The sequence below is a fragment of the Laccaria bicolor genome, genomic scaffold (assembly GCF_000143565.1).
Source record: "Laccaria bicolor S238N-H82 LACBIscaffold_72 genomic scaffold, whole genome shotgun sequence".
Lineage (NCBI taxonomy): Eukaryota > Fungi > Basidiomycota > Agaricomycetes > Agaricales > Hydnangiaceae > Laccaria > Laccaria bicolor.
In genome coordinates this window covers 142904-160564 of record NW_001889943.1, presented here as the reverse complement: position 1 = coordinate 160564, position 17661 = coordinate 142904, and the positions used below count along the sequence as shown (strand labels likewise).

The window sequence follows — 17661 nt, the reverse complement described above, 5'->3', positions numbered from 1 at the left end:
ACATAGATCAGTTACAAAGCTGGTGACATTTTAACAAAAAAATATATCTTACAACTTGTTCATTTAGAAAGGTAAGGAAGCGCTCTTTATTCACCGAACCCTCGAAGATATCAAGTGCAATGATACCCTCACATGTAAGAGCTGGCAAGACCGAATACCGCTGACTGCGGACAAAAGCAGCACGGCAAACACATGCTCTACCCATCGCAGCCCAACCCTGGCTACGCTGGTTGGTCCGATCATCCACACTTGCTTCGTCCAACCAAACACAATAATCAGCTGGAATATCCGCATATGCGGCCTGCCAAGTCGCGCGTAACAATTCATTCCTTTCTAATGCTTCATTTGCTACATGCTTGCGCGTCATTGAAAGTCGGTGGAGTGTGCGGGAGAGAGTTGAAATAGAAGCAAAAACATCTCGCCTATCCAGAAGTTCATCTTGAATTTCATCTAGGTAAATCTTTGGCCGCGCGTCAATCAAAGACTCTATAAAGTTCATATCTCCCATGTTTAAAGAACGGCTGGCGCCATGTGGCCCGCGTGTCGACGGTTCTCTGAGAGTGTGGTAGTCACGGTGGTAAGAGAGGATGTTGTAGATTGTCCGGACACTACATCCAACAAGGCCTGAGATTTCCTGCGCCGAGAGATGTTGCTCATCGTGCCAAACGATGATCCGCGCACGCATCTTGTTCGATACTTGAGGCGCCATGAGAGTTGGCCATGAGGGGTTCAAAATCCCCAATGTGCTCAAATCTGGGATTGAATGCGTGACGATCTACAGGGTCTGTAACGGACACACAAAGCCAAACATGGTTTTCACGATCTCTGAGTGCAAACGGCAGTGCAAAACACTGTAATGACGAGGATATTAATTAGAAAGGAGAGCCGGATGGAATGGTGTAATGGGGCGTGACAGAAGAGCAGTGCTAGTGAACTTTTGAAGACTCTGTACTTCCCCAACATCTCCCCAACCCCAAGTCCAAACGCTCCTCAACCTCCCAATCAAGATCAACGACAAACACATTTTCACAATCCCCCTCCCTCTAATCACCTTCCTCACCTGCGTTCAGCGTCAGCGAGGCTTAGATCGTTAGTCTAAGCACCATCGAGCAGGGCTAGGATTTCTTCGATTTGGAGGGATGAGCTGCCTGTTCGAGAGGCTGGTGGACGGATCGGCACCTGGTGGCAGTTTCCCAATGACAGGAAGGGTGGATTGTCAGTTGTGTTGTTGAGCTTGGTCAGAGGCAGACGCGGAGGTACGGCTCAACGAAGACCGATTACGACGCGAATCCATGAACCCTCCATTCGAGTGAATGCCGCTCTTTGAGTTTTTGCACGTGCAGACACCTCCGTCGAGATCGGCATGTTCGTCGTCTTGCTCGGTGGAAACAAAACGCCAAATCCTCCTCTCGAATGCTGGGATTGAGAGTGAGAGGGAGAGGGAGACCCCGACAGAAAGATAGCCATAGTCCCGCCCCCACTGAGACGCCTAAGCAGCGCCAAGCCATAACTCCTCTGTAACCCGTCTCCATCGCCAACCACACCAGCCTCCACAAGCCTCTTGATCACCTTCCTCGCCGTCCTCCTTTGCCTCCTCTCCTTGCCTCCGCCTCGGCTGCTTCAGTCGCTTTGATTTTTTGGATGGTGGGTATGTCTGATGGAGCGGCGTCGAAATCAAAGTTTGGGTAGTTGGCGTTGTTGTAGGCGTGCTGCCACTACTACTGCGGTGAGGACAACGGGATAAAGGCGCATCCTCAGCGTCATCGGCGGGGTGTTGGATAGGTGGTCGTCAAACCCGACACTTCTCATTCCGCCCGCCGTCAATAGACTGGGCCGTTCGTTCCCATTCCCCTTTTCTTCCTCCTCCAGCAGGGATTGGATTGCAGTATGTGCGTCTCCCCCCATTCATTATCGAAGAGTCCGCTGAGAGACCCTGCTCGTCATCGCGCGGTGGGATGGGGTTGATGGCAGGGTCGTAAGACTCTGGCCGTTCATCTGCTAATGATGTCGAGCTGGGCCGTCGATTCGGTGTGTAGACTGTCAGCGGAAGATTTGGGCTGTGTCGGTCGATGGGAAGGGCATTGTCATTTGGCGGGAGAGATCGTTGAGTTGGAAAGTGGAGGGAAATTTGGACGGATTGTGATTGTGATTACGCGCAGCGTCCAGCTTCATCGCCCCTCGAAGGACGTGTTGTCATTGTTCACGGCTCTGCGGAAATTGGTGTCAGATCGATCCATTGAATAACGTGTGAAGCAGTACATACCTCAGAGAAGTGGGCCTTAGGCCGAAAGGAAAGACGGTCCCGTCACGGCTGACGAAGGCGTGACGAGCACAGGGTGCAGCCAAACAAACCCGAATCGGGGTATGGTGAGAGATCGTGAACGATCCATCTGCAGAACGCGTGCCCACTTCACGATCTATCTGCAGAACGCGCGCCCACAACCATATGCGAAGCGAGCACCCACTCTTGCCGAGAAGATCCCGCCCCACGCGTGCGCGAAGAGAGCACTGCACAGCGCACGCGAGCCGCCAGTCCTCACTCTCCCGGGTCCCCCGCCCTCGCGGGATGTGAACAACCCAAAGGATGGACCACAATGGTCTGGCACAGGTGAGCACTGCGTTCACAGCGCTGGACAGGCTGTGGAGCTCGAACGAGGATCTGACAACTGCGGCAGCACCCAACCAGGAACCGAAAGAGTGGAGAAAGTGGTAGGTTTTTCTGATCCTATTCAGGATCCAGGATCCCAACCCTTCCTCCACCCGACCCTTGCACCACCAAGGCCTTTGTTTGGTCTCTAGGACCCTGCCTATGCGGGAGCGTCTTGTGGGAGCTTGGAGTGTCTTTTTTACGCTTTTAGGCCCATCTTTTCGTACATCATTTACCTTTTGCCCCCAGCCAAATTTCTAAGAACACTTCGTGCCCGAAAAAAAGACGCTCCGACCTAAATCTACAGACGATCCCCCATCAGATCCCCCACGGCAATCTGGCCCCCTCCCTCGGCCTCTTTTTCAACATCACCTGTGCCCCCCTGTGCTCCCCCCCACACCTGTGTTGCTCAATCACTGCAGTTCTCAACAAGCTGCACCTCCTGTGAATACTCGAGCCCAGGAATACACAAAGAGGTGTAGCTTGGGGGAGGAGACACAATTAAAAAACAAAGAACATATGATATTGTGGTAAGTTCTCACTCAATTTTTATGTTCTGGCACTTACAAAAACTATCTAGTTATCAGAAAATACAAGCCCCATTTTCGAGAAGCTGCGCGTTGACGATCCAACTCGTCGGAATTTTTTTGGGGGAGACATCACCAAAAAAACACGGATAATGCAATATTATTGTAAGTTCCCATTCGATTTTTACGTTCTAGGGCTCATAAAAACCGTCTAGCTAGTGCGAAACACGAGCCCCGTTTGCGAGAAGCTGCGCGTCGACGATCCAACTCGTCGATTTTTTTTTAGGGGGAGACATCACCAAAAAACACGGATAATGCAATATTATTGTAAGTTCTTATTCGATTTTTACGTTCTGGGGCTTATAAAAACCGTCTAGTTAGTGGGAAACATGCTCCTTCTTCGTGAGAAGTTTTGCATTGACGATCCAACTCGTCGAAATGCTTTTGGGGGCGACATCATCAAAAATCAAAGAGCATGTCATATTATCGTAAGTTCTTACTCAATTTTTATGTTCTGGGGCTCATTATAATCGTTTAGCTAGTGGAAAACACGGGCGCAGTTTGCGAGAAGCTGTGCATTGACGTTCGAACTCGTCGAAATGCTTTTGGGGGCGACAACACCAAAAAACACAGAGCATGTCATATTTTGTAAGTTCTTACTCGGTTTTTACGCTCTGGGGCTCATTGGAACCGTTTAGCTAGTTGGAAATATGGGCCCAGTTTGCAAGAAGCTGCGCCTTGACGTTCGAACTCGTCGGAATTATTTTTTGCAGATATCACCAACAAACACTAATAATGCAATATTATGGTGAGTTCTGATTCGATTCTTACGTTTTGGGGCTCATAAGAACCGTCTAGTTAGTGGGAAACACGGGCCTTGTTTGCGAAACACTGCGCGTCGACGTTCGAGCTCATCGCAAGAGTTTTTTGGGAGACATCACCAAAAATGGCAGATAATGCACTATTATGGTACGTTCTTACTCGATTTTTACGGTTTGGGACTCATAAGAACCGTCTAGCCAGTGGGAAACGTGGTCCCTGTTTGCGAGAAGCTGCACCTCGCCGTTTGAGCTTGTCGCAAGTTTTTCGGGGGGGCATCACCAAAAAGTACAGGCCATGCAGTATTATCGTAAGTTCTTCTTCAGTTTCTATGTTCTTGGGCTCAAACGAATCGCCTAGCTAGTGGGAAACACGGTCCCCATTTTCGAGAGGTGGCGCGTCGATATTTGAGCTCGTCACAAGCTTTTTCGGGGAGACATCACCAAAGAATACAGGTCACACAATAATATTGTAAGTTCTTACTCAATTTCCACGTTCTTGGGCTCATAAGAACCGTCTAGCTAGTGGGAAACACGGGTCGTATTTGCGAGAAGCGGCGCATCGACATTCGAGCTCGTCGCAAGCTTTTTCGGGGAGACTTCAGCAAAAAACACAGATAATGGGATATTATTGTAGGTTCTTGCTCGATTTTTATATTCTGGGGCTCATAGGAACCATCTAGCTAGTGAGAAACACAGGCCCAATTTTGCAGAAGCTGCGTGTCGACATTCCAGCTAGTCTCAAGTTTTTTCTGGGGGTCATCACCAAAAAACACAGTCAGTATGTCATATCATTGTAAAACATGTTAATGTTGTCATATTTTTTTGTAATACATGTTAATACTGTGTGATGTACCCCCATATTGCTAACATCCAAGTAACAGGAGATTGCTCAGGGGGAGGAGGGAGAAATGCAGCACAGATACTGTTTGGCAAGGTGGCCTTGGCAGGGCAGGAACAAACAAGGGTCCAAAAAGGGTCGAAAAGACCCTCCAGGAACGTGAGCCAAACAAAGCGGCAAACGCCGCTGCGCGAGCGGAGCGTCTTTATCCCGAGAGACGCATCCGTAGCTCAGGAAGAACGTGGGGTTGTGTATGAGATAGGGAAGGAGAAAGGGGGTACGCTCCTGCCTTGGTTGAGAACAAGGGTAAAACGTCGCAAAGGATATACGATAGCCCTTCTGTTGTATTCGCGCATTGGACGTCTGGGTACCGGAGAGACAATGATGGCGTACACACCTCAAAAAGACCACTTCTTTCGATTCTCAACGTTTTCAGCATATCAACTGTACGTCTCCAAATCAAGGTGACCCCAATCTTCGAGGCCTGATGAAGTCGTCGACTCCGGATCCGCAGTGCTAAGATGGTGATCACTGTAAGTTAGACCTGATTATTGAATCAAAAGAATAAGATACTTACTTCATGACTTTGCTCGCTTGACGAGCTGATGCGACTAGTCGATAGTGCAGGTTCTTGAGTACATCGTTGACGATGGGGAAGAAAACAAACGTTGGTCAACACGAATTTGTTTTTGTCCTCGACCACCAGCTCGCACATTACCTACCGTTCGCTTGCCTCGAATTTACACTCAAATTTTTGTTGACATGTGAGACTCAAGCTGTGGTCGACACTCGCTGAGGTGAGCTCAATCTGTCATTGGCAATTGCTCCTTGACTGTCAACCTAACAGAGGAATTGAGAGATCACGCTCACGCACAAGCTACTAAGCTGGTAAAGGCTTTGGAAAGTCCACCGCACGAGGGATATTCGATACGGGATGGGTCTATAGCAGCAGTGCGTATCCATCCGTATTCGTTCAGCTACTTTTTCACTTACAACCCTCGTTTCTCTCCTCAGTGAGGCTATGTCGGCTCCCTCGCATTCCACAAACGCTTCTCCGCCGTATTCCTCGTCCGCGGATAGTTTGAAAACCCTGTCGCCGCAATCAACCACCCCACAAGGGAGATGAGAGATGGACGATAAACAGAGAGGGAGTTTGGTTGTAAGTATCATGGCCACATCATGGCTACGTATACGAAGTGTACGGTACTTGCCCCTCTTTCACCAATGTCTGGAAAATGTTCATGACGCTTTCAGGACGATGATTGATGGACCGTAGGTCTTCATGGCGTAGAGGAGAGGCTGGTCGTGCGACGGTGAACGTGTTGCGCCGTTTGTCATTGTTCAGGTGAAGCTTCCGACCGTCACCAGGGGGTGGTTCACCCACCCATACCAACTTACTTCTGCGGCGGTCGGCTGCCCTGTGTCTCGTGACAACACTGGCCGTGTATCCGCTCACCTATATCTCACCACTTCGCGGCCCCACCAACGGCTCACCCCAATGAAGACAATCCTGTGGTAATGCGATAATCCATCTGCTGTCAGGCTTATGTTGAGTGAATGTTGGACCAACCCAAAAGAGCACAACGTACGATTAGCGGTGGAATGAGTAGGATCGGAGTTCTACACTGGGTCGTGGATGTATCGAACGGTACCACGAGAATATTTCTTGCTCTTGGTACGACATAACCGCTGCCGCTTAACGATGAGCTAATGGAGTGGTCTTTTGTAGGATCCACGACGTAGCAAGGCCTTTGCAGCGACAGCGAGGAACCAAGATCGACCTCACGACGCCATTCTTCGTCACCTGCCGCAGGGATACTCTTCCCTCATTCAGCTAAGGCCCTCTTCAATGTCAAGTATCGTCCTACAGCACACGAAGCATAATCTACGCTCGTGCAGATCAGCGACAACAATACTTGGGTATGGAGAACCGGGAGGGCAAAGCTCACATCATTCCAGGCGAGATGGCGCAACATTTGTCCATTCTTACCCCACCTTGGATATCCCCCATGAGCTCGTCAAAGGAGAATACACCGCAGGCGCGCCCATCATCCTTCAAGTATCGCTGGCACGTGACGCAGACGAAGAAGACGATGGTGACCAAAACGTTGTTGCACCTTTCTATCCCCTCAAGAAGTTGGCGAATTGGTGGCTTGTTGTCGGAGATCCTGCCTCCCGCCAGCTCCTCGTCATCAAGCGAGTCACGGTGACGAAGAGCCTTGCCGTTAAACTTGAGTTTACGTTGCCGAAGGGCACTCACTCACTGAAGCTCTACGTCATTTGTGACTCTTACATTGGTGCTGACCACGACATTGGTCTCGAACCCATTGAGGTGCTTGAAGGAGAGGATAGCGACAGTGATGAGGATATGAATAGTGATGAGGACGAGTAGACTTCGGGGCTTATGCATTATGATCCGTGTATTTGTATCTTTTTTTGTAGTTGCTCAATTATTTCTTGTTGTTTTCGTTGAGAATGGAGCTGGTCATCGTTTCATAATGCGCCACCCGTTCTCGGTATCATTGTATAGAGGTTGTTTCACGAAAATAGTCAACGCTGGTTATGGGAACCTCCCCTTCGAGGGCACTTGTTAACGCGGCGTGGAGGGTATGTGAAAGAGTGCGAAGAACAGTTGAAAGATTACATTGATAAGACTATATACATTTGCGTGATGGGACATGAAATTAGATTACACATTGTAGATCATTCAGTTGGAGAGCGTGAAGAGAGGAGGTATCAACATTATTGTTCCGCAAAGATTCCAAGACCGACTTCAGAGCCTTAAACTGGTTTACCTTGTCCTTTTTCTACAAGTTTGGAATCAGAAAAACCGAAATGGGGAGCTTCTAGACGAGAACTCGCACTCGCCTGGTACGTAACCACGCGACCCGACGTACTCGACACAGCGTAGAAGAGGGTTTCCTTGGGGCATGCTGTCAAAGAACCCAATTACCATCCATCAATCGTCAAGACTGAACGGATTTCCTTGCCTTGTTCACCTTGATACTGAAGCTTGTAGGGCTGAATCCCGATAGCCGCCTTCATCTTTCGGCCCTTTCCAGCCTGTTGACGAGTAAGTGACGGAAGCTAGAACGAAGACGATCCCACAACTACCGGCATCACTTTAGATTTGACGATGTCCGCTATTCCCAGTCCTACAAAGCATACAATCTTGGGGCGGTGTGTGGCAATTTTGGCGAGGAGAGCAGGAACTCCCGCTAATTGCTCGGCTTGGGATAGCTCGCTTTGCTACGGATGATGAGATCGTCGGTGACTGGGAACTTTGCATGAGAAGTACCGGTACCTCAGCAGTTGGACGATCAACGAGATTCGTCTATCATTGGAGATGTGAGTACCATTGTCGCGCTTGATAGAAGGAGAGAAGGCGTACCATCCCGATCGAAAACTGTTCTGGGAGAATGAAGTCTTCTTGAGGACGGAGAAGTCGTGTAGTGAAGCCTGATTCGTACAGGCAGCTCCAGAAGTGGTTTGTTGGGCCACCAAAGTGGTGCCCTATCTCAGCGGACGTCTGACCTGGGCTGAGAACGGTCATAAGCGTGTCAAGAGTGGCAGTCCGACGAACTCACTTAATACCACAAAAAACCACTAAACGAGAGTGTGAGGGGTTGGTTCGGAATGTTCAAGCTATTGACTGACTTACCTTCTAACCCACTCCGCAAGTGATTCCGAAGTTCCCGCAGGTGAGCGTACGTAGACGGCTCGGCATACCCCCGTTTCTGTTTCTTGGGGGAAGAGCCAGGTTCTAAACGACCGACCGATTGATTGGGACCCTCGTCAAGTGCCCACATCGACCGCTTTCTTGTCCTCAGAACCTTTACGCGAGAGCTTGAGGGTACTGGGCTGTCCGGCCCTTTTGCATGATCCTGATTTCGTGGCCTCAGGCTCTGGGTCGTTGTGGCTTTGTCGTAACCGGGCGCCTTGGATTTTTGATTTGAAAAATGGAAGTCGGAAAAGGCGAACCGAGCCAATGAGGCTTGGAAACGTTCGGAGACCTTGGAAACTTCAGGTGCTTCATGTTGCTCCGTGATTACGGAGGTTCCGGAAAGTGGGTCCTCCTCGTCTCTTGGTTTGTGTTTTGGCGCCATGAGTTTCAAGAAACGCGCCCGTGTCCCTATAGACGATCAAAGTAGTCTGTCAAGGTGGCAATCATGTCGCGTCGGAGTGAGCAAGGTGGTGGTTTGAGTTCAATGTTTGGCCTAAGGGCATCGCTTTTCACTGACCTGCACAAATTAGAAAGATTTTTACCTCCAACGTTATCAACCCCACGCAATCTCTTGAAAATCTGATTCTCGATAAACGTTCACAAGATGATATATATTTGGTGGCCTATGGCCAACAGTGTTACGCTTGTCTGAATCTCCCAAAAAAAACTGACTTGAAGCATTCGAATGTACGATGACAATAATAATCAAAAGCATGGTTAGGCCTGGGTTAGGCCCAGGAAAGTATGCGGTTGAGCTTTTCGAACTCGCTCACTGCCATCCGAGTCCTCAGTCGCAGCCGTTAGGCAGTGCGGAAATATGTCATTAGAAGACCTCTCATGTGTAGGGCATGCAACTCGTTTTTTGGTTTATAAAATTTCCGTGTTAGTTTGGAGAGTATGGAGACGAGATCGGCATCCAGCTGGTGGTTGTTAAGATGCAAAAGATGTGTGTATTGCGTAGTACATAACAAAGAGTTCGTCGACACATAGATCGAGCCTACATGAGACCTCTGCATGGAGAGGGGTGTCGATTACACATGAAGGCTGTGGAGCGGGTATAGATGGGAGGATGGCATGCACTGAAGTCTCGAAAGACACCTTAGCATGGGTGTCTGCAGCAGTAGCGAGCCAGGGTACTACTTTGTGGGTCCAGGAAACCATTTTTGGACGTCTGCAGTAGTAGGACGCGCGGGGCGTCTTTCTAGTTTGTAAAGACATGATAATGTATTAACATTGTAAGTCGGGAGCAGCAAAAGCATGAGTAGAAGGAACGTACATTGGGCGGCCGATACAGTAGAGAGCTCTCTAATCTCATCTTTTTTATCCAGGGTGGCGCTTTTTCCAACCCTCGCAGAACCTTTGGCAAGTCTCCGTACGGCGGGTTTCATTGAAGGTAGGTTTGCCAGCTGAAGGAACTCTTCCAGACGACGCTCCAATGTCGGGGTGCGAGGTGGCTTTTACCTCTCGAATGGAAGATGCCAGAAAAGTATGCTGAGTCCGTCACCGACCCATACACAGTTCATGTGGAGCACTGCGTTGCTTGATCAAATCAAAGACGGTCCAAGCTTCTCCTATAGATGTCGTCTTCTGGGTTGGAGAATCCCAGTCTGACGCCCTCTTAAACCATCCAGGCCTCATTCATGGGGAACCCGTAAACCTTGATGATGTCCATGGCGTTGAGATGAGAGGCCAGAAATGGTGATGAAGTTGAATAAACGTTGAGTATTTGAATTTATTTATGTGAATTTGTGCCTGTGACGATTCTGTGTCACTGTGGGTGACACAGAATCGTCACTTGTTTATAATTGCACCTGGCCGTTTTCCGTTAGTTACTTACCTGGCTGTGAGCAACGCCAGTGAGTACTAGGACTCGGAGGGTAGGACCATCCACCGTGTGCCCACTTTCAGATGCTTCTTTTTTCCACCACCGTCCGACGTTGCGGCCTACCAGCACCCTTGGCCAAGGAAGAAAACCGCGCTGAGGCAGTTTTGCTCTCTCTCTCAGATCGTTGAACCACGTGTGTGTTCATTGCAAATGATGTTGGCCTCGGATACATGAGAGGTGGAGCTAATGAGTAATCAAGTACGTGTCTCTCAGATTCATCCAGTCCTCTCTGACAACTTGTATTGCCCGTCATCCAGTGCCGCTCAAGTCTTTTACTGATGCATACCGGTCACCGCCCGTAAATTCTACCTCTGCGACGCAAACTCAAACAGCATATACACTGCTCGTCAACGTTTCGATCATAGGTTGAAACATTGACGATTGGCGGACGAGTCCGGAAGATTGCATCACGTACCGTACGTCCACGCTCTACCCTTTCTCAGATCTAGTTTTCTGACATTGCATTCATTAGTACGATACCATTCCCTCGGACTCGGTTCACGCACACTAGGGATAATCGATAAGCTCCGGTCCCTACCTACGACGATGTGTTGAGGACATTGTAGCAGAAATGAGATTTTGATGAGGTGCGCACAGAGAAGAGGGTAGTTGTGCAGGAACAGGGTCAAGGCCAGTGTTCTATCGCAGGTATGGACGTCAATTCTTCCGGGGGTCAATTCCTGCTAATATCTCTGCCGTTTTAGGCCATTTCCTTTTGGTCAAGCCAAAGATCAACCAAGACACTTTCAACGCCCGACGTACTCGACTCAGTACGGCGCTTCAAATCACCTTGGGCTACCTCCAGTATTGAGACCACTGGGAATCTTCTTGTAAGTCCTCTTTCTTTGGGTACGGCTCCAACTTGAACATTTCTGGCTTTCGACGACGAACTTATCACATTATCGTTTTGCAGGATCAATGACGTGGCAACTCTGAGGCGTCGAGTTTACACAAATGAGCACACCGTCCTGTAGGTGATGAACAAACGCCTGCTTCGAATGTCAGTGCGAAGGATGATGTGCTTGCCCGTGCCAACCCCTCTGGCCGTCTGGTGTTCCGTGATTCGTGCCGATGTTTTCCTTGGGTCCTCCCCACTTAGATTCCAGCACTCCACCAACGGCTCTCCTTAACGACAGCTATCCAGCGCAGTGCTTCCAAGCCCAGCCAAAAAACATCACAACTTACGATCACCGACGGAATGGGCCTGTGCTGAAGGAAACCAAGGTCATCCTGGTGACCCCCATCATTTATCATCTGTTACAACGTATGAAACACAACGCGCACTCCTACGGATTCGTGAGGAGGATGGTAGCGAGAGGGGCGAGAAGGAATGTGAGGGACGATGGATGACAGGAGATAGAGCCAGAATGACGTGTAGCGTGATAGGGTGGGTAGGTCCTACTTGGGAAAGACCCAGCTAGGTGTGCTCGCCTTTGCGATTTAATGTTCGTTTTAGCTTGTCTCCATAGCGAATCCACTGCCCTTGTGAATATTTGACATGAAATGTTGTCTCTTCGTCGCCTTGAGTCCGCTGAAAGTCATTGTTTTCCCTTTCTCGCACTTCTCTGTTGACCACCATTTTTTCTGGCGCTTCCAGGTGCTTCGACTTGGCGCCCACTGCGCGTTAAATGTCAGCTGACCCCTGGACCGGCGTGCGCCGCACAGCATCGACGCTCTCTTCTGAACCACGATGTCTGATCTTAATCGCCCCCGCAAAAATCATTTGAAAGGAGAGTCCAAGAAATTACCTGATCGCCTCATGGACGCAAATCACCCACATGATGAACGCCCTGGCGGTTTGAGGTGGGAGTTCATGACCCCCACGCCCGCAGATGGCATCCTGACGAGATCTTGTTTACAAGGGCGCCTGAAGTTACGGGAGAGGGTTCCTCTATGGTGCGTTTATAATGTGTAAACAAATTCATTCGCTCATTTCCTTTGTCTCCGGGAATCCCAGAATGTCTTGCAGGGAGCGCACAACTTTGAAATAAGGGATTCAATATTCTATATCGCTAAAAATGTGTGTCCTTTGATCCGAACAGCATTGATCGTTTGAAATATTGACTGAAATTTTTGTCAAGATGGAGGTTCATGAACATCGGGGTCAAGGTGAGATAAACTTTCCCAACGGAACATAGCTCTAAGCTTCGTGGCGCTCATATACCCACAGATTCCATCGAAAAGCTCAATCACGAAATGACGTCATATAAAACTCGACAGTCGTCTTACGGCGACCCCACCGGCTGCATGCAAGGGACCCGCGTAAACGTCCTCGAACAGTTGGACACTTGGGCCTCGGACATCAATAGCAGCAGGGTATATTGGATGGTAGGTATGGCGGGAATCGGAAAATCGACCATCGCGCACACGTTCTGTGAGCATCTCGAGGCGAAAAACATTCTTGGTGGCAGTTTCTTTGCTTCTCGAGCATCGGAGAAAACTAGGAACGCACGCCTTATTATTCCTGTTATTGCACACTCGCTGGCGAGAGCTTCACCTGCTATCAAATTTGAGGTTGTTAAGGCCATCGAGGACGACCCTACTCTGGCAGAACCAACATATTCTAACATGAAGGAGCAGTTCAAGCGGCTGGTTTATAATCCTGTTCGAACGACCATCGGCCCGGTCGTGGTGGATAAAGTTGTTGTTATTGATGCCGCTGATGAATGCGCCAACCTTGAAGTCGTCGCGCTGTTCATTAAACTTGTTCTTGAATGGGCGTCGAAAATTCCGCTCAAGATATTCCTAGCCAGCCGAGATGAGAATCGGATTCGCACTGCCTTCAGGTCTACTAGTGATAGCATTCGAGGGTACTTCTATCTCCATGACATTGAGAAGGACATAGTCCAGAATGATATCCGGATATATCTCAGGACATCATTGGCCCATATCAAGAATGACGAACTGTCCAGTCTCGTCACAAGTTCTGGCAGGCTCTTCATTTATGCAGCAACTGCTGTTCGGTATATCACCAATGGTGGTGAAAACTATAAGCCCTGTCTCTCTGCAATGCTGGCCCATGGCCGGAAATCAATTAACAAGTTCGAAACCGAGATCGATTCTCTCTACATACATGTCTTGGAAAAGGCCTGTGAAGACAAGGAGCCAGATGAAGTTGAAGATATGAGAAATGTCTTGTCAATCACCATATTCCTTCAAAATCCATTGTCGATGGAAGCCACTTCGTCTCTATTACCGGAAAGCAATGTGCAGTCATATTTGTCATGGCTCACCTCTGTTATTCACATTCCTGATCAACCTGGGGCTGTGGTCGCTCCATTCCATGCCTCATTTCCTGACTTCATTACCAATCCAGTCCGGTGTTCTCCTGAGCGTTGCCCATCATTCCCTTCGCTGGTTGCTTCTGAGGGTCATACACTGATCACTCTTAAATGTTTAATGCTGATGAACAACTCACTGAAGTACAACATATGTGAAGTCCCCAAACAATTGACATTGTCACGCAGAGACAGGGCCAACTCTCCAGAGAGCATTGGCAAAATTTCTGAAGTGCTCAAATACTCATGCACCTATTGGGCTGCTCATTTAGGAGAGGTCAAGAAATTTGACCCTGTACTTGTTGACGCTCTTCGCATTTTTCTGCACAAGCATCTTTTGCACTGGATAGAGTGTCTCAGCATACTGGGTGAGCTGCAAACAGGACTGAAATCCCTGGGTGGTGTAATCACTGTTTTATTGGTAAGTTATTTGCCATAATGAAGGATAAAACATTGTGAGTCTAATAATATTCTGATTGACAGGCCTTCAAATTCCATGACTTTCAGTTACTTGTTCATGATGCCCGCCGGTGTTTACAAATGAACTTTGAAGCTGTCCAGAAACATTGCATGGAGATCTATGAGTCTGCACTTATTTGGATTCCAAAGAATTCATCAATACACAAGACCTACATTGCTGATGTCAGCAGAGTTCCAAAAGCTACTCTTGGATTATCGGACTTGTGGGACCCTGCAGAGCTGATTATGCAAAATGGGTCACTGGTAGCATCTGTTGGGTTCTCACAAGATGGCAGCCAAGTTGTCTCTGGATCGAATGACAACACTGTCCGAATTTGGAATGTGATGACAGGTGAGGTGAAGGCTCTGCTGAAGGGCCACACAGATTGGGTGAACTCTGTCACATTCTTGCAGAATGGCAGCCGAGTTGTCTCTGGATCAAATGACAACACAGTCCGAATTTGGAATGTGATCACAGGTGAGGTGGAGGCTGAGCTGAAAGGCCACACAGATTGGGTGAAGTCTGTCACATTCTCACAGGATGGCAGCCGAGTTGTCTCTGGATCAAATGACAACACAGTCCGAATTTGGAATGTGATCACAGGTGAGGTGGAGGCTGAGCTGAAAGGCCACACACATTGGGTCAACTCTGTCACATTCTCACAGGATGGCAGCCGAGTTGTCTCTGGATCGTCTGACAAAACAGTCCGAATTTGGAATGTGACCACAGGCAAGGTGGAGGCTAAGCTGAAGGGCCACACACATTGGGTGAAGTCTGTCACATTCTCGCAGGATGGCAGCCGAGTTGTCTCTGGATCACATGACAAAACAGTCCGAATTTGGAATGTGACCACAGGCAAGGTGGAGGATACACTGAAGGGCCACACACATTGGGTCAACTCTGTTGCATTCTCACAGGATGGCAACCGAGTTGTCTCTGGATCGTCTGACAAAACAGTCCGAATTTGGAATGTGACCACAGGCAAGGTGGAGGCTAAGCTGAAGGGCCACACACATTGGGTGAATTCTGTTGCATTCTCACAGGATGGCAGCCGAGTTGTCTCTGGATCATATGACAAAACAGTCCGAATTTGGAATGTGACCACAGGCAAGGTGGAGGATACGCTGAAGGGCCACACACATTGGGTCAACTCTGTTGCATTCTCACAGGATGGCAGCCGAGTTGTCTCTGGATCGTCTGACAAAACAGTCCGAATTTGGAATGTGACCACAGGCAAGGTGGAGGCTGAGCTGAAGGGCCACACAGGTTGGGTGAATTCTGTTTCATTCTCACAGGACTGCAGCCAAGTTGTCTCTGGATCATCTGACAAAACAATCCGAGTTTGGAATCTGACAGCAGGAAATTCTCAATCAATACTCACTTCAGACACCACATTGCCCGATGGCAGTAGGGTGAATATATCTACCCATGGGACATTCCGCATCATCTATCCGTCACAGCAACCTACGCTTGGCATGAATTTCTCTACCCAGTTATCAGATGATGGTCACTGGATAATGGCCAACCACCGTGACTGCTGTATCCCCTCTCAATATCGCAACTTTCGGTGTTGCTCAATTTGGGGCAGCCGAATATGTTTGGGGTACAACTCTGGCCGTGTAGTTGTTGTTGATATGAACACAGCATTATGAATAGTATCAGTATGTTTTCATGTAATGCCTGCATTGTAAATACTAAAAACTTACCTTGAGCCTGAGGGCCATCACCTGGCATTACCAAGTCCAGTTCCTGTTTGTTAAGTCATTGTCTTGTTCGAAATATTGTCTGCTTCCAACTTGTTAAGTAGAAAAATAATTCAAATGTCTTGTGCACATGGAAACAACATGGAAATCAAAAGCACTGGGACTTAACCCTTACTATGCCCTACCAGGACCTCAGCACCCCCTCTCAGTCAGCACATTTTTGAGTTCGAACCCTTCTGCCAAACCTCTTGCCACAAAATTTTAGAGAGGACCTCCTGGGCCTAATCCAACCTAATTCCGCTTTTCTCTGTCCAGAGAAACTGACGAAGTTCTGTTATTTCGGCAGTCACAATCTGTCACGTTCCTCTGCCAAAAAATGTGATGTTTTGTGACTGCCGACTGTGCAGGGGTGCCGAGGTCCTGGTAGGGCATAGTATGTGGCTGAGTTTGGATTGTAGGGCAGGAAGTTCTCATGAACATTAAGTTGTAAAGTATTAAAAGCAAACCAATGAGATCGATTTGAGAACGAACAAATTTATGAACATGAAAAGGAGACGAACACTGCTAGAATCCAACACACAATTTGAGTTACCTTGTAACAGTGGTTGTAACTTTCTCAACCTGTTCCAGCTGCCTTCCGCCATGCGTTCATATAATCCCCCCACCTCGCGTCTTCAATCCCTGAGCCCTTGTCCTTCCATGGCACTTACAGTGAGGTCTTTATTGTCCTCCACTGATTCCTGCCGGAATCCGGGCAATTCCTGGAATTCCGGAGGAATCAAATTTGGCAGAGGGCCCTGCCAAATTGATCAAACCATTCCGGCGGAATTTTGATGGAATTCAAATTCTGCCAGAATGGTTCCAGGAATCACCCGGAAGGAATGATCCCGGAATGAGACGGAACAGAATTCCTGACGCCCAAATCGAGTGTCGGCGTTTGCCGATGCTTGATTTGGGCGTCATCAACAAACAACTCCCACTCTCTCAACCACCACCATCATCCACGACGCCAACCCACCTCGCGACACTGCCACGTCACCAACGGCCACCACGACGCACACAACGACGACCGTCGTCGTTTCACCACGACCCCAACACAACACCACGGCCACGACACGGAAACGACGCCCCAACGCCACGTCACCAGCCTCAGTAAACGAGCGCGCCAACACGTTGCCACGTCGCTATCAGCGACGTGGTAACCAGACGACGAACGACGCAAGTCGTCGTTCGTCGTCATAGGTGAGCACCCCTCATCCCAAGCTCGTCCCACCCAGCCTGCTAACACCAGGCACACGACGAGGGACAACCACGTCAACGCACGACCACGACCACCACGCCCACAGACGACGACACGCCTCACCACATCAACGGAGGGCCACGCCAACAAACGACACGCCCACGACGACACCACCACCACGTCAACGGGCGACGACCGCGTCAACGGACGCCCACGTCAACGGACGACGACGACGTCAACAGACGACGAGCACGTTAGTGGACAACGAGCGACCACCGCCATGTCAACAGACGACGACGACGAAGCCAACGGACGACGACAACGCCAATGGACGACGCCAACGGCCGACGACGACAACGCCGCCAACAGACGACAACGCCAACAGACGACGTCAACGATGCCAATGGACGGCCACGTCAACGACGACGAGCGTGTCCCGCTCCACCACGTACACATGGCGACGAGTGTTGTCCCTCCCCCTTTTCTTTCCCTCCCCCCTTCCTCCTTTCCTTTTCCCTTCCCCTGTCCCTCCCCATTT

At 49.2% G+C, this 17661-nt stretch overlaps 4 protein-coding genes across 4 annotated transcripts; 3 read left to right on the top strand and 1 right to left on the bottom strand.

The window, feature by feature from the left end:
* Positions 1 to 2004: 2004 nt before the first annotated feature.
* Positions 2005 to 4404, top strand: LACBIDRAFT_334927 (uncharacterized protein; the record flags this gene model as incomplete). Its single annotated transcript, XM_001889767.1, has 11 exons — positions 2005 to 2028; positions 2284 to 2709; positions 3130 to 3177; positions 3228 to 3339; positions 3394 to 3501; positions 3556 to 3662; positions 3713 to 3822; positions 3948 to 3982; positions 4128 to 4143; positions 4194 to 4303; positions 4358 to 4404. 11 exons carry the CDS (start codon positions 2005 to 2007, stop codon positions 4402 to 4404), a joined length of 1143 nt encoding a protein of 380 aa, XP_001889802.1.
* Positions 4405 to 5962: 1558 nt separating this feature from the next.
* Positions 5963 to 7225, top strand: LACBIDRAFT_334926 (uncharacterized protein; the record flags this gene model as incomplete). The annotated part of the gene is made up of 2 exons (XM_001889766.1): positions 5963 to 5992; positions 6563 to 7225. The coding sequence occupies 2 exons, from the start codon at positions 5963 to 5965 to the stop codon at positions 7223 to 7225; spliced, it is 693 nt and encodes a 230-aa protein (XP_001889801.1).
* Positions 7226 to 7517: 292 nt separating this feature from the next.
* Positions 7518 to 8642, bottom strand: LACBIDRAFT_316355 (uncharacterized protein; the record flags this gene model as incomplete). Its single annotated transcript, XM_001889746.1, has 8 exons — positions 7518 to 7640; positions 7702 to 7766; positions 7824 to 7896; positions 7948 to 8082; positions 8138 to 8167; positions 8225 to 8372; positions 8421 to 8439; positions 8495 to 8642. 8 exons carry the CDS (start codon positions 8640 to 8642, stop codon positions 7518 to 7520), a joined length of 741 nt encoding a protein of 246 aa, XP_001889781.1.
* A 3693-nt stretch (positions 8643 to 12335) lies between these two features.
* LACBIDRAFT_397176 (mycorrhiza-induced WD40-repeat domain protein) lies at positions 12336 to 15832 on the top strand (the record flags this gene model as incomplete). Its single annotated transcript, XM_001889765.1, has 5 exons — positions 12336 to 12338; positions 12400 to 12462; positions 12524 to 12551; positions 12613 to 14141; positions 14204 to 15832. The coding sequence occupies 5 exons, from the start codon at positions 12336 to 12338 to the stop codon at positions 15830 to 15832; spliced, it is 3252 nt and encodes a 1083-aa protein (XP_001889800.1).
* Positions 15833 to 17661: the final 1829 nt, after the last annotated feature.